General features: G+C 42.0%; 1 protein-coding gene across 4 annotated transcripts in view; it reads left to right on the top strand.

Moving 5' to 3' along the window:
* The first annotated feature begins 1,645 nt into the window (after positions 1–1,645).
* The window catches only part of FRMD5 (FERM domain containing 5), a 361,067-nt gene continuing 348,372 nt past the window's right edge, over positions 1,646–14,340 (top strand). For all 4 annotated transcript variants that reach the window (XM_060098328.1, XM_060098327.1, XM_060098326.1 and 1 more), the window contains exon 1: positions 1,646–1,747. In XM_060098328.1, coding sequence (XP_059954311.1) covers positions 1,646–1,747 — 102 coding nt within the window. The remainder of the gene's footprint in view (positions 1,748–14,340) is intronic.

Genomic DNA, 14,340 nt, shown 5'->3' with positions numbered 1-14,340 from the left:
CAATATCTATCAATTCCATTTACTTCATTTAAAAAACATTTATTGAGTATTATGTTGCAGGCACCAGGCTACCTGCTGGAGCTATGAAATAGAGGAGCTCACATCTGGTTTTATGGCTAGAATACTTGACTCACTGCTTCTAGTTTCTAAACTAACTCATCCAGGATTGCACTGAGAAGAAGAACCTCCTCTTATGGCTCCTGAATGCCATAGGGGAGAATGTAACTAATGAGGAGAGCAATCCAGGTTACTGAGGTGATAAGCAATCCAAGATACAAAGGGGGGCAGGGTGGGTCACATGCAAAAAAAAAAGGATAAATTCTGGAGTCCAAAGACACTAGGGAAGAAGCATACTTTAATGGTCGGGCTTTTTTCTCGGTTAACAGTGGATTTTATTTTTGTTATGTTATACCTACAAACAACAGTGTAAATGAAAATAACAGGAAATTATGTGTATTTCATTATTTTCAATTAGTATATTTATTACAGCATTAAAGTTCTTTGTTGATTTGATCCTTTTGTAACATTTCCTTCCATCAAAATTTTTTGAGGGAGAATACTGTCTCTTAGTGAAATTTTTATAAAGAACATGAGGTCTTTAGATATGAGGTCAGGGAAGGCAGGAGATAATTTTTTTTCTTTGTGATGTATACCTCCTTACATACTCTGGCGTTTTGTTGAGGAAGTATGAAGACACGATAATTCTAGTTCTAAAGGTGTAAGGAAAGGATTGATCGTTTCCTCTGTATTATACCGGCTGAAGGAGCACGTCTCAGTCTTTTCCTTTTGTCTTCTGAAAATAAAAGGAAGGAGGCAAAGGGTGTTTGAGTGGAGGGTTTTCTAGGGGTTAAACCCTGGTGCTTCAGACCCTCTGGGAACCCTGCAGGTTTTCCTTAAGTAGCTCTTGTAAAACAGATGTTCTCCAAAATAAGAGGGGTGGAACAGAGGAGACCGTCGGGCTGCCTTGGGATACAGCGCAGGTGGGGGTAGCCGCCTGGTCCAGAGCCGAAGGTGCTTGCATTCTGCAGGTGCAGGGATTGTGAGCTCTCACCGCTCCGGCTCCCGAGAGGCGAGAACCGAGGCGTTGCAGAGTGTGGGGCTTGGCCCTTGAAGGAGAGGCCAAATATATTCCAAACAGCTGACATTGATCGAGCCGGGTGCCCACACCTGGCCCGGGGGCGGGGAAGTAGCATCTACAGGAACCGCAGGGAGAAAAGGAGCCCCTGGTTTGGGACGCCAGAGGGCTGGTCCGGCTTGGCTCGGTCCGACTGCTTTCCCGTGATTGCTTCCCCAGCTTGTCCATCATCGCAATGACCTATTTCTATTGGCTCGACTGTCTGCCATTCGGTTCCGCCGCGCTGACTCCATTGGGCCCCTCCGGCCAGGCCCCGCCCCACGAGCAGGACACGGGCAGTGGGGCGCGGAGGAAAGAGAGCCGGGCGCTTGTTCTGGGCTGTGGGGAGGCGGTGGCGGAGAAGGAGGAGGAGAAGGAGGAGGGGCTGGGTCAGCAGGAGGCAGCGGCGGCGTCCGCGCTGGGGTGATGGTGCAGGTGCTTGGGGCCGGTGCGGAGCTGCCCGGCTGAGGGGCGCCTGGTCCGGGGTCCGCAGCGCCGCCGCGTCTCTCCCGGGGGCGGGCGGGCGGGAAGATGCTGAGCAGGTTGATGAGCGGCAGCAGCAGGAGCCTGGAGCGCGAGTACAGCTGCACCGTGCGGCTGCTGGACGACAGCGAGTACACCTGCACCATCCAGGTCAGTGCCGCCCCGCCCCGCCCGCGGGACCCCCTCGTCCCCCGAGTCTGGCCAACTTGGCCCGCGCCCGCGCGTCGCTCCAGACCCCAGCGCTTTGTCCACCCCTGGCTGCGGCGGACGGCCCCGGTGCAGGGAGCCTCAGCCTGAGCCCCAGTCCGGGGCTGGGCACTCGGAGCTCGGCGCTGCTGAGAGGCGAGTCCTCGCGTCCTGGACCCCCACCTCGTCCCCTGCCCTCTCCCGAGGTGAGGACGCTCCATCCTGGCTCCTCGAGCCCGCCGGTGTGGGGAGCATCTTCCTCGGGCGTCGGGAGGGAGGCTCTTTCCCCGGCCGCCCCGTCGGGGGGCGCAGGCTTTGACTCTCCGGCCCGGCAAGGATGGCTGGCGGCTTTTCTTACATCTCTTTGGCTGGAAGGATAATGGTGTATGTCATAATTTGCACCCCCCCACCGGCCCAGCATTTGTGAGTCAGAGCTTTCAGAAGGTAGAATTGAACGCGTAGCCCATGCAGAGTGGCCTATTGAAGGGGATACCAGCCCTCCGGGCTTTAAAGACGTAGGCCCCCCTCTGGCCTTTCGCTCCCCAAATCTTATTCAGTTGGGCAATTCTGGGGGCCGTGAGGTAAAGATTTAGCAACAAGTCCCAGCGATTTGAGGGTTGGCGTTGGTGCGAATCGGTGACTTACAAAAAAACGCCAACAATACGATAAGGCTGCACAGCATTTCTTCAGAACCTGGTATTTTTGAAGGGATTTTTACAACCTCTCGCTATGTGGCACGTCAGGAGTAGTAGTCTTTCCCAGGAATGCGGTCACAGCCCTCTCCCTCCTTTATAAAGTAAGAGATAGAAAACATTAACAATGCTCCGGTGTTTAGTTCGCCAGCCAGGAGGATCCTGCGCTCACTGCCTAAAACTGCTCTTTCTGGAGAAGCAAATTGAGCTGGACCCAGAGCGTCTCACCTGATCCCTTGCCTTTGCAGCAAGAAACCCGAGAGGGCTTCTCACCTCAGATGTGGCAGACAAAAACTGACGGCCGGGGTCCTACTCTCTTTGTCTCTTTCCCCGCCCCCCTCCCCCATTAATTTTTTTCGCTGACAATGCTCAATAGCGGAAAATAGCGGTGGGTGAGAAAGACGCTGGATAGTATATGAGAGCAAATGCTCTCTGCTGACTCCGTGCTCAGGTCAGCCTTCTCTCCACTTTCCTTATTCTCCCACCTCCAAAACAAGCTCTGGGCATGAGTGCTGACTGCTGCCAAAGATCTATGAGGGTAGAGAAAGAGAACAAAATCTCTTTTTCAGGCCACTTAAATACAGATTAAGCAGTCATAAAGATGCTAGCCATCAAGTGAAAGGGTTTTTGTAGTTGAATATGATATAGAGATGTTGTGTATTATGTCCTTACTGAATGAGTGTCATGCTACTTTTTGTTTCTATTGTATCTTTATGTGTCATGTACAGGTTTTTTTTGTTTTTTGGTGGGGGGCTCGGAGGAAACATGGATTGAGTGGGCATCCTTACCATTTGAATACATTGTGCAGAGCTTTTAAAGTCTTTATTCTTTTGTTTTAAAATTTAAAGCATTTACACAATAGCATATCAAGGGCAGTGTGAGATTTAGACTTCATGAGTCCTAAAGATACTTTTGGGGTATATGGTGAAATAAAATTTCTGGGACGGATCCTTAACTTCTGCCAAGATATAAAGTACAAATGAAACACAATTCATATCACCTCTCCATTTAGTGGTAACCTTGTGGTTTTAAGGTATCACAACAAGGCAACTAGTTATTTTTCTCGGATAGTGGAAAACCCAGTTGGCTTATTGGTATTATAGTTGTGGGTGGTTTTTATTACTGTTGCGAAAAATATTTTTAAGTTGAGCAGGACTTATTGTATTTATGCTTGCTATATGCTACTATGGTTGTATTTATTTTCCTGCTGGTCTTATTTTACATTATTACAATTTAATATGTTATAAAAATTTAGGCCACTTAAAAAAATTAAGCTTGGTGTAATATGACCATACTGTAGTAAGTGTTCACTATCTAGATATGTTAATGATTGTGCATTGTGATTCTTGCATGAAATTTAAAAAACACAGGAATTCTAAAGTATATGTAATATTGTCATTCTTTGGCACTACTATTGTGAATTGCTTTTGTTTTTTACCCATGTGAGGAAATGTGGAAAATAAGACAATATTTTATGTGAAGTTAATATTTTGTGCATACACCTTTTTTTGAGAATTAGAGATTGAGCTTTTCTTAGCAACTTTTCCCACTTGTATATTTCTATTGTGTGTGTGTGTGTGTGTGTGTGTGTGTGTGTTGGGGGGTGGGGGGGGAGAGAGAGAGCGAGCACGTATGCGCTTATTTGTCAGACACTGGGCACAGGGTCTTTTAAATCAGTATGTGAGCTACTTACTGGGTTAAAGCTGTATTTACAACATTTAGGAATTGCAGTACTGTATATTAAAAAAAATTGGTGATAATTTGACCTCCTTTTCCTAAAAGTATTGTATGGCATATTTTTCTTTAAATAAGGTATTTATTTTAGAAAAATTTCAGTGCTTCTTGAGATCTTCAGAGACCACTTAGGGTATTACAGAATCAGAAGTGTATCACTGGGTTAGAGTCATAATAGCTACATTTGGTAAATTTCAGTTGTAGGAAATTCTGTCAAAGTGTTGGTCTTTCATATTGCAGTAGTTATACTGATCTGGCATTTAGGATGTGATTATTAAGGTAATGAAAATGCCTTATATCTTCTCAATGAAGGTTGCCACAGTTACCAGACTATTCTTTTATTCTTTCTGTTATGCGAATGTAGTTGTAGACCATGAGAAATGAAAGTATACATAGGAGGGTTGTAGTATAATTGCTCCCCTGTGAAGAACATTGTTAACAGCTCCCTGCCAGTTTTGAAGGTCATTGCCTCATAAATGCAGATCTGGTCCATATTTTTCACACATCTGTTTCATTTAAGCACATATTTATTTACTTACCACATTTACTATCTTACTTTGTTATTTTATTTGGGAGAAAATAGGAAAAATGAAAAGGTTAGCTACTATCTTTGAACTCTCCGAATGGAGTCATTTAGGTGCTTAGGCATGTAATATCTAAAGAATAGATTTTTAACTATCTTTCAGGTTATAACAGCTTATAAAATATTAAGAATATATTCCAGAAATGCCAGTAGAAATATGTATTGAAAAATATATATTGCCAAGTCAGAATATTAATCAATTTTTTGGGGTTATTGCTGAAAAGTAAAGCTACCCTAGAAATGAATTTGATTTTACTGGGAACACATTAAAATAACAACTGATTAAGCAGCTAGGTTAGATTAGTTTTTGCAGTTAAATAAGGTACAACCATAAATGAAATGTGTGTGCAGAGGCAGTTCTAAGTGGAACCAAGATGTGGATTTGATTGTGGCTCAGCCATTTAGTAACTGTGGGACATGGAGTAAGGGAGAGAATATTGAGGGAGAGAACAAATGTATTGATCCTTGCACCTGCCAGGCACTTCGCCTGTATTATTATCTCATTTACCTCACATCAGTGTTATGGATTGATTTTATACCCATTGTACCAGCTAAAGAAAATGGTATTGTAGATTGGTGGGAGAGCTTATATTTGTTGAATGGCTAACTATGTACTAGGCTTTGTGCTAGGTGCTTTGCTTATACCTTACATCAGCCGTTGAGAGGTAGGTGGTATTATCCTCATTTTACAGATGACGAATAGTCCCAGATGAAGGAACTTGCTCAAAGCTAGTAGGTGGCTATACTGTATTTAAACCCCAGCCCCTTTGTCTTTAAATCCCATCTTTATTCCCTCTATCCATTCTGACTCCTTAAGTTACTTCACCTGTCTGTACCTTAATTTCCTCATCTATAAAATGGAAATTTAATACTTATTTCGCAGTAAAGAGAAAGTTATTTGGAGATATCACTACAAATAATAAGGAACATTTAAATAGACTAATATACTGTACTTACATTGTGCCTTATTCTATTCAGTTCAGAAATAGAATTGAGGGCCTCCCTGGTGGCGCAAGTGGTTGAGAGTCCGCCTGCCGATGCAGGGGATGCGGGTTCGTGCCCCGGTCTGGGAGGATCCCATATGCCGCGGAGCGGCTGGGCCCGTGAGCCATGGCCGCTGAGCCTGCGCGTCCGGAGCCTGCGCGTCCGGAGCCTGTGCTCCGCAACGGGGGAGGCCGCGGCAGTGAGAGGCCCGCATACCGCAAAAAAAAAAAAAAAAAAAAAAAAAAAAAAAAAAAAAAAGAAATAGAATTGAGAAATGTTTTACTTTTTTAGAAAAATAATTTAACTTAAGCTGTAAGTCCCCGTAAAATGATTTCTGATTAATTTCAGTAAAATTGTGAAATTCAAGACTGGCATAACTGAAATCTTTATTAGAACTCTTCTTTAAAATCAAGAGTTCAGGTTTGCTTTTCTTCTATTCTACCAAGTCTTTGGCTTTAGAGAGGAATTTATTGCTTGGACCGTGATTTGTCTTTTCTAAGAACTTCTGCTTCTTGGTAAGTGGAATCCTTCGTTTCATTAATGCAAAAAGGATGTACTTAGAGAATTAGGATAATTTTATTCATAGAGAACAACACAAGGCTGTTGTATTTTCATGAATATTGGTTTTTAAAAACTTTATTTTAAAAAGTAATTATGCTGTCTCAGGATCTCTGTTACAATAGCAAGTCAGTTAGAATCTAATTCTTAAAACTAAGTTCCAAAATTAGCCTTCTAGGATCCTAAAAGCACTTGTATTCTGTTTCTTAATTTGTATATTAAAACATTTATTGTATAAAACTAATGCAAATCAGTCTTTTCAGTACAGAAGGTAAATTCTAGATGTGTATTTATGCTTTCATTCTTTTTCTTCTTGAAGAAGTCCTGTTTAACTAGTGTCATTGGCATCCAAGAGAAACCTAGATGCAATCACTACAGCAGATTTTACTCAAGGGTATTTGTATGAATTTGCATTCTGTTAAATGCTTGGAATGAATATGCTAGATGAGGCAATTCAACATAGTGTACAGAGCATGTGATTTTGAGTCCTCTGTTTATACGTTGTCCAGAGACTTGTGTATCATGTCTGTGATATTAATATCATATTTTAAAAAAGAAATGTTTGCCAAAATAAAATCAGACGACCTGAAGGCAAAAAACAGTCATTTTTCGTATGTTTGTAGTGGTTTATGTATAATTCTTAAAATGTGTAATCCAAAATAAGTAGCAAGGCATTAGCTTTAGAGGCAATTTACCAATGATATAATAGTTACTATATTAAAATATTTTGGATTATTTTAAGAACTTTATTTTCTGATAAATTATACTTTAGAATTTATAAAGGAGAGAGTAAGAGGAAGCTATAAATCTTAAACCCTAAGAATTACAACACCTAGTTCAGTGCCTTACATAGTTCAGTAAATACTTTTTCTGATTCGTTTGTGCTACATGATTGCTGTGTTAACTACAACACTTTAACATTTCTTCTGCCTGAAAACAATAAACATTTTCTAACAATTGTATAACCCTTTTTGTAGTTTCATCCCATCCCATTTCAAACCATTTTGCTGGGTAGCCCCTCTCTCTGGTGAGAAGTACAGTATGTAAATGTGGTATTTTATGAAACCTGCTAACTTTTTGCAGTTATCCTTTGTTGAATTAGTGGAGCTTCAGCCCACAGCTCCTATGATTTTTTTCCTTTGTCTGTTAGGATTTCAAGCCTTTCAGGTGCCTTCACTTCCCCCATCTCTGCAGGTTTAGAAGGCTTACAGCAAATGAATACTGTGTAGTACAGTGCTTCATGGAGCGTTAGAGGTCTGGCAGAATTAGGGTATTGAGCATACGGTTCACCACAGCCACAGAACCCTCCTGCACTCCTTTGCTCCAAGTCAGTACTACATAAAGCAACCTCCTCACAGCCTCATTTTCTAACCTGTTGTCTGGACAGGAAGTGAACCATGCTTCCCAATCTGTTTCTAATTATGTCTATTTTATTTTATTATTTTTAAAAATAAATTTATTTATTTATTTGTTTTTATTTTTGGCTGTGTCGTGTCTTCATTGCTGTGCTTGGGCTTTCTCTAGCTGCGGTGAGTGGGGGCTACTCTTCATTGTGGTGCACGGGCTTCTTATTGCGGTGGCTTCTCTTGTTGTGGCTCACCGGCTCTAGGCGCACGGGCCTCAGTAGTTGTGGCTCACGGGCTTAGTTGCTCCGCGGCATGTGGGATCTTCCCGGGCCAGGGATTGAACCCGTGTCCCCTGCATGGGCAGGTGGATTCTTTTTTTTTTTTTTTAACATCTTTATTGGAGTATAATTGCTTTACAATGGTGTGTTAGTTTCTGCTGTATAAGAAAGTGAATCAGCTATACATATACATATATCCCCATATCCCCTCCTTCTTGCGTCTCCCTCCCACCCTCCCTATCCCACCCCTCTAGTGGTCACAAATCATGGCAGGTGGATTCTTAACCACCGTGCCACCAGGGAAGCCCTATGTCTATTTTAAGTTGAATTCATCTTCTCTCTAATAGCCTCATCTGTAACATTCTGTTGGACTCTGCAAATCCTGTTTCTTGGAGCAGCCTCCTGTGGGTCACTCTTCCTCAGCTGTGCCTAGCCAGAGCTTGTACAAGAGATGTGAATATCATGGAGGATTGGCAGCAACCTCATAGCTTCTGTATCTCACCTAATGGTGCTCAGGGAGGAGGGTGCTGCTCTCCAGGAGGCCCAGTGGCAGTTGTTGCCCCTCTGTTTTATGGCCTTGATCCTTGGGGTTCAAGCCAACCACCTGAATGGTTTTCTTATGCAGCTGAGAAATTTGGAGAGTACTGAAGCATCTCCATCCTATGCTGTACAGTGAATGGTATTTCCCCTAAGAAAGCAAAACACCTTGTCATACGTCTATCCTAGCCATTGAAGCAGGCCTTCTGTTCCTTTAAGACCCTAGGCCCTTGTGGCCAATAGAACTTTTGAAGCTTTTACAAACATTTTACATATAGTAGAGCCAAAGATAGACTAGGGAGAGCAGTTTCTCTGGGAGGGTAATCCCCAGATTTAAATTATGGACCTCTTGCCTCCCAAGGCCATCACGTGACACTCACTACTGTTGTCAATATTTTGAACAAGATAGGCCCCTGTATTGGTCTTTCACCAATTATAATTTACTCTTTCTAAGGATGGTGTTTTACTCTGTGGTCTTTCCAGCTTAATTGCATCATATCCTAGATTTGGAAGGTAGGAACTTGTGAGGAATCTTAGGTTCAAACTCTCTAGGCTTTTGCTTGCTACCGTCAGAGTAAACATCAACTGTGTGAATCAAGTCCTCTAAGGAGATCCTTCCGTGCCATGCTCATACAGGCAAAATAATTGGGCCACATGCTTGGCAACCACTGAGTTTGTGTACAATAGCTCCATTCACTTGTCTACAGAAAACACCCCTTTGACAGTGATTATAGCTTTCATCCCCCTCCTCTACTTCTGACTCCCTGCATTACCATGACCTCATCTGTTGGTCTGTATTTAGAGGCACTCTGGACCACTCCAGAAATGCTTTAGGACTTGTTCTTGTATGTTAAAGATCATCTCAAGTTAGGCAACCACTGCCCACCAGGGGAAGCCATTCAGGATCAGGACCAAACCTAGCTATTCTTATGCCTTATTTGAGCCATCTTACTGTGTCACAACTCAGGGGTTTTCTTCCTTTTGTAGAAATTGTGAACCGTGTTAAAAGCAAGGAGAATAGAGTGGGTGGGTTAAACCTTCTCAGTGGTTTAAAAGTGTGGTTCCTGGATGAGGAGCATTAGTTTCACGTGGGTACTCATTAGAAACGCAGATTCATGTCCCCACTGCAGACCTGGCAAATTTGAAAGTTGGGGCCTGGAACTCATCAGTTTAAGTCTTTCAGCTGAGTCTTATGCTTGCTGAGGTTTGAGAATAGCTACTACTTGGTCACACAGATATTTAGTAGATAACATTGATGAGTATTGTTGATTGACTGGATATAAAAAATGAGGGAGAAGGAGAAGCCAAGAGTGAATCTCATATTTCTGACTTTTGATTTATTTCTGAATGGCTTTAACTGATTCTCTACCCTTAAAAGGTAAAAAGTTATTTGCAGATATGCATATCTGTCTTCAAGTGGGCAGGATTCTAAAGATGGTTCATAATTCCAATTTGATGCTCTTATATTTATTGGTTAGTTTTATTTTTGTCTTTCCTGACCTACAAACAATATGGTTATTTCATATTTGTATACTGTTTTTCAAAGAAATCTTCACAACTTAAAGCACTGGGGGAATAGGAGGAGTAAAGCTCCCTGTCGTCCAAGGACTTACAATCTAGAGAGAGATTATAAACATGTAAATAGCAAACTATGAAACATGACAGAATTCAGGGCTAGGACAAGGTGATATGCTGTGGCAGTGCACATGTGGGGGACTTGAAATTAAATATTTCTCAAAGGAGGTGAGATTTGAACTAGGTCATGAAAGATTGCCAAAAGCAGAAAATGGGCTGTGCGGATGGGTAAAGGGCATTCCAGGCTAAGGTAACAGCAGGCTACTTCTAGGTAGAAAAGCTAAAAATGTAAAGCCAAGTATGCTTAGTCTTTCCTTTACTATGTTGATTTGACTTACTCTGGTACAGTTGAGTCAAACGACAGAAATCTACTTGCCTAGGAAAAATTACTGTCAGCAAATTTCAGTCATTCTTGACGTGCTCAGAGGAATCAGTCTAAACTAAAAATAAATGCATAAAGCTGGCAATGAATTAAATCTAATTCCAAAACTGTGTAACACAAATTAAGATTTTTCACAAAGCAATGGCATCATATAAAGAAAAGGTAGATTGGGATATCAATCTTAATTCTGTGACTGCAGCAACTAAGTATGAATTTTATTTTCAAGGGACGTCATGTCTGGCATCAGTTTAGTTATCTGACAAAAAAAGAGGGTATCAAATTCCAACATTCAGCTGTTGTTTGAAAATCCTTTGACTGATACAGTGTAGCCTAGATTGTGCATTAACAGTTAGGAAATGTAACCCGTGGAGCCCTAAAAGGCACTTTTCAGCATCTCTATTCCCAAACCTAAGTGGCCACCCAAAATAGCTTTTCTGGAGGACAGAGGAGTGCTTCCCTGGATTCTCCTGTGAGCTGCTGCCTGCTGGCTCCAAAGTTCCCAGCCCTACACAGGGTGCACTTTTAGCACTCAACACAGTGCCAGGATGGAGCTTAGGGGATGGGAACCTCCAAGAAAGCACTGTTTGGCATTTGGGCAATCAATGTTCGGCAGAATGCCAATGCTAATAGGTTATTTTGCTCTGGAAGAGGAGAATAAGGAGGGATAGTCTAAAGACTGATGAATAGGGGAATGACTGACAATACAAGCACTCCATTTTGTTGGTGAGTTTAAGGAGGCTTTCTGTGAAATGGTATTATGGGAGCCAGTTAAATTAGCAAAGGCCCACAGGCCCAAGGCCTGAAAGAAATAGTGGTACCTCAAAACAGCATGCCCTAGGGCACACTCAAATGTCTGGCCACTTTCATTGAATTTGTGGTAGGAAAAAGCCAAATCATTAGGAATCTTCTCAGTCTGGTACTCCCTCCAGGCACTGCATAATCAGGCAAATTATCCTTTGCCTCTAGGCAGGTGCACAGCCTTATTTCTCTATAGCTTGATTTAACTCTAGGGCCTCTAGTCTGGGTCCTAGCCTAATTCTGAGGACACCTAAGTGGAAGAGTTGGCTTCAGGAGTCCCAGAGGATTCCAGATACTCTAGTGAGGAGGTGCTACTAAGATTCTCGTTTTGTCAAACATGAGCCAAGCAGGTAAGAAATTGATCACAACACAAGGAAGCAGAATTAATCAATTCACCTAAGGATCTCAAGTACTTCTAGGGGATAATTGAGGCTGGAGAAGGCATCCAGCCTGCCCTCTTTCAGATTTTTGCCTCTAGAAAAATCTAAAAGCCCCTGGAGTTATTACGGAATTGGAGGTTTGTAGGTCCGGAGGACCTATGGACTGGCAATGATGCGTGGGATGTTATAAGACATGTTGAACCTACAATTTCGTAGTAACACTCATCTGTACAACAGAATATCCCATCAGCTCTTTGGGAGGCCACTCAGGAAATTTGGCTGTTGAGAGATAAAAATCTGATCAAAACAGAAGGTAGTTCCAGTACTACAGTGCAGCTTCTTCAATCTCTGTCCAGTTTCAGGTTCTGGTACATGTGAAGTAGGTTAAAAAAAAGAAGTGAATGAGAGTTTGCTTGGTATAGCTGTAGGACATAAGTTACTGAGCTAACTATTGTAATGTCAGGTTTTATAAGCAGAATAGCTAATCAACACTTTCTTTGCTTATTTTTAAATACACCTTGGATAATTTAGACAAGCTTGTTTAAATGAATACCCATAGTACAGAAAGCACATCTAGGAATTGTCTACTAATAATTTTTATGGTAAAGGAGAACACATATTACCTGTGTTCCAATTTTTGATTTTGGGAATACTAGACAGTCTGATTATTCTAAGGAGACAGATAGAATGCTATTATATTGTCTTGCTGCAAATTAGATCTTTTAGTGTGTCATTATAAAATATTATGGACTATTCCTACTAATAATGTATCTCATATAAGATACCTTTAGCTTCTGGTCAAAAGAAAATGACAAAAGAAGTAGAAAAACTTTACTTTCTCTTCTTGGTTTCCACAATTTTATTTCCTACCATCTTTTCTGACGTGATAGCTCTTCTGTCCATCTCTTATTATGTCCTCTGTTTTATGCTGATTTATACTTTGGGCCATTCATTTAATACAGTCTCTTATCACCACTTCTAATTGGCATCACTGCCAAGTTATACCTTTGCTTATGGTCAGATTCTTTGTGTGGTGGCCACACCTTCTGTTGGTGGGGGGAAGTGTTAAAAAAAGATATAATCATAGCGTATGTATATATACACTGAGGCATAATGTGATCCATATCCTTTAGTTTCATTATTTAACACAAAAGTGTTGTATATTTTAGTTAATTGGAATTTGAGACAATACAAACAAATGAAAGTCTGTATTGTATAAAATGGTATCTTGAGGCTGGGCTGAGTATTATATGTTTAGAGTTTTCTATTAACTTTTTTGCAGTTTTTTTTATACTTAATGGATTAATAGACCTAATGAGACTCTATGTCTACTGTGACTTCAGGTCTGGTTCTTAGGGAATGGGTGGACATGGTAGGGCTGCCCATGACCAGGAAAGTCTTTACTCTGGACAGCTAAAATCAGTGAAACTGGATGGAGAGTTAAAATAGTTGACTAAAGGAAGAAACAAAAGATTAAAACCAGAGAAACAGTCGGGATAGAGCAAGATGAGCCTTAAGCAGAAATACCTGGTCAGAATTTGGAGGGAGGATCTGGAGAAGAAAGTTGGGGATAATGAAAGAACATTGAAGATCTGTGGTTTGGCCAAAAAGTTTGTTTGGGTTTTTTCTGTAACATCTTAAGGAAAAACCCAAACGAACTTTTTGGCCAACCTGTTATTTTTTGTTGTTGCAGCTGAATGTGATAGAAGAGCTTAATGGTTTAAAGGAGGCCTCTGGGCTTGGCCCCCATGTGGGGGTGATGTTTAAAATATTCAACAATCAATGAGTCATGGTGAATACCTACCTCACTGACCAAGACTCTGCCAGAGGGCACTGAAGTTGGGTCTAGCGCCCTGTGCTGCGCCAGACACTAAATATTTAGTGCTGAATCATGGGAGGTGGGGTTGGGATTGGTCCCAGGGCAGAAGGGAGAAGCCTCTCAGGGCAGAGGCTATTTGCCAACTGATAGAGAGAGATTTCAGTTTTAATGACCGGCATGGTCTTATCGATAGCACACCAAGCTGAATTCACTCATCACTCCCTTAGGCTTCTTCTGTTATGTGGGATGAGATGGGAACTTCCAAGAGGCCACAAGAGCTCAGGTGTTTCTGAGGTAAGATAGGGATCTGGATGAGTTCAGTTTTCCTCTTTGGACTCTAGCCTCAGTGATGGCAGGAATCAGAGCTCCTACATTGCCTTCCCTGGCTCTCCATTTGTGCTTGCCAGATATGGGGTCCTAAAGGTCTAAGTTTTACCCTCCTGCGGAGTGGTGAACGAATTCTGACCTTTCTCATGCTTCCAAAATGCAACTCTGATCATTTTCTTTTTAAAATCCTTCAAGCTTTTCCCATTGCCTACTGGCTTACAGCCTTTTAGCTTGGCATAGGAGGTCTTCCATCATCTCTCTGCTGCCTCCCTTCCAGCCTTGTCTCCTATCATCCTCCGTATGCATTTTCTCCTCCTGCTGCATGAATCATCAGCCTCTCATTACCTCCTTATTCCAGGGTAGACTCACTCCCCAGTGTTGCTAGGCAGTGCCTTGGGGGGCCTTATTGTAGCACTTACCACATTGAAATGTAAATGTTTACTCACATGTCTTCCTCTCACTAGACTGTGAACTGTTGGAAGGGCACAGATTATATCTTTGTACAGTTAGTAGGTAAGGTCTCATGTTGGGGCCCAACAAATGTTGGTAATAGATGTGCATGAA

Source organism: Mesoplodon densirostris, chromosome 4 (assembly GCF_025265405.1).
Source record: "Mesoplodon densirostris isolate mMesDen1 chromosome 4, mMesDen1 primary haplotype, whole genome shotgun sequence".
Taxonomy (NCBI): domain Eukaryota; kingdom Metazoa; phylum Chordata; class Mammalia; order Artiodactyla; family Ziphiidae; genus Mesoplodon; species Mesoplodon densirostris.
The sequence above is the reverse complement of the archived record's forward strand: the minus strand, read 5'-3'. Positions and strand labels throughout refer to the sequence as shown.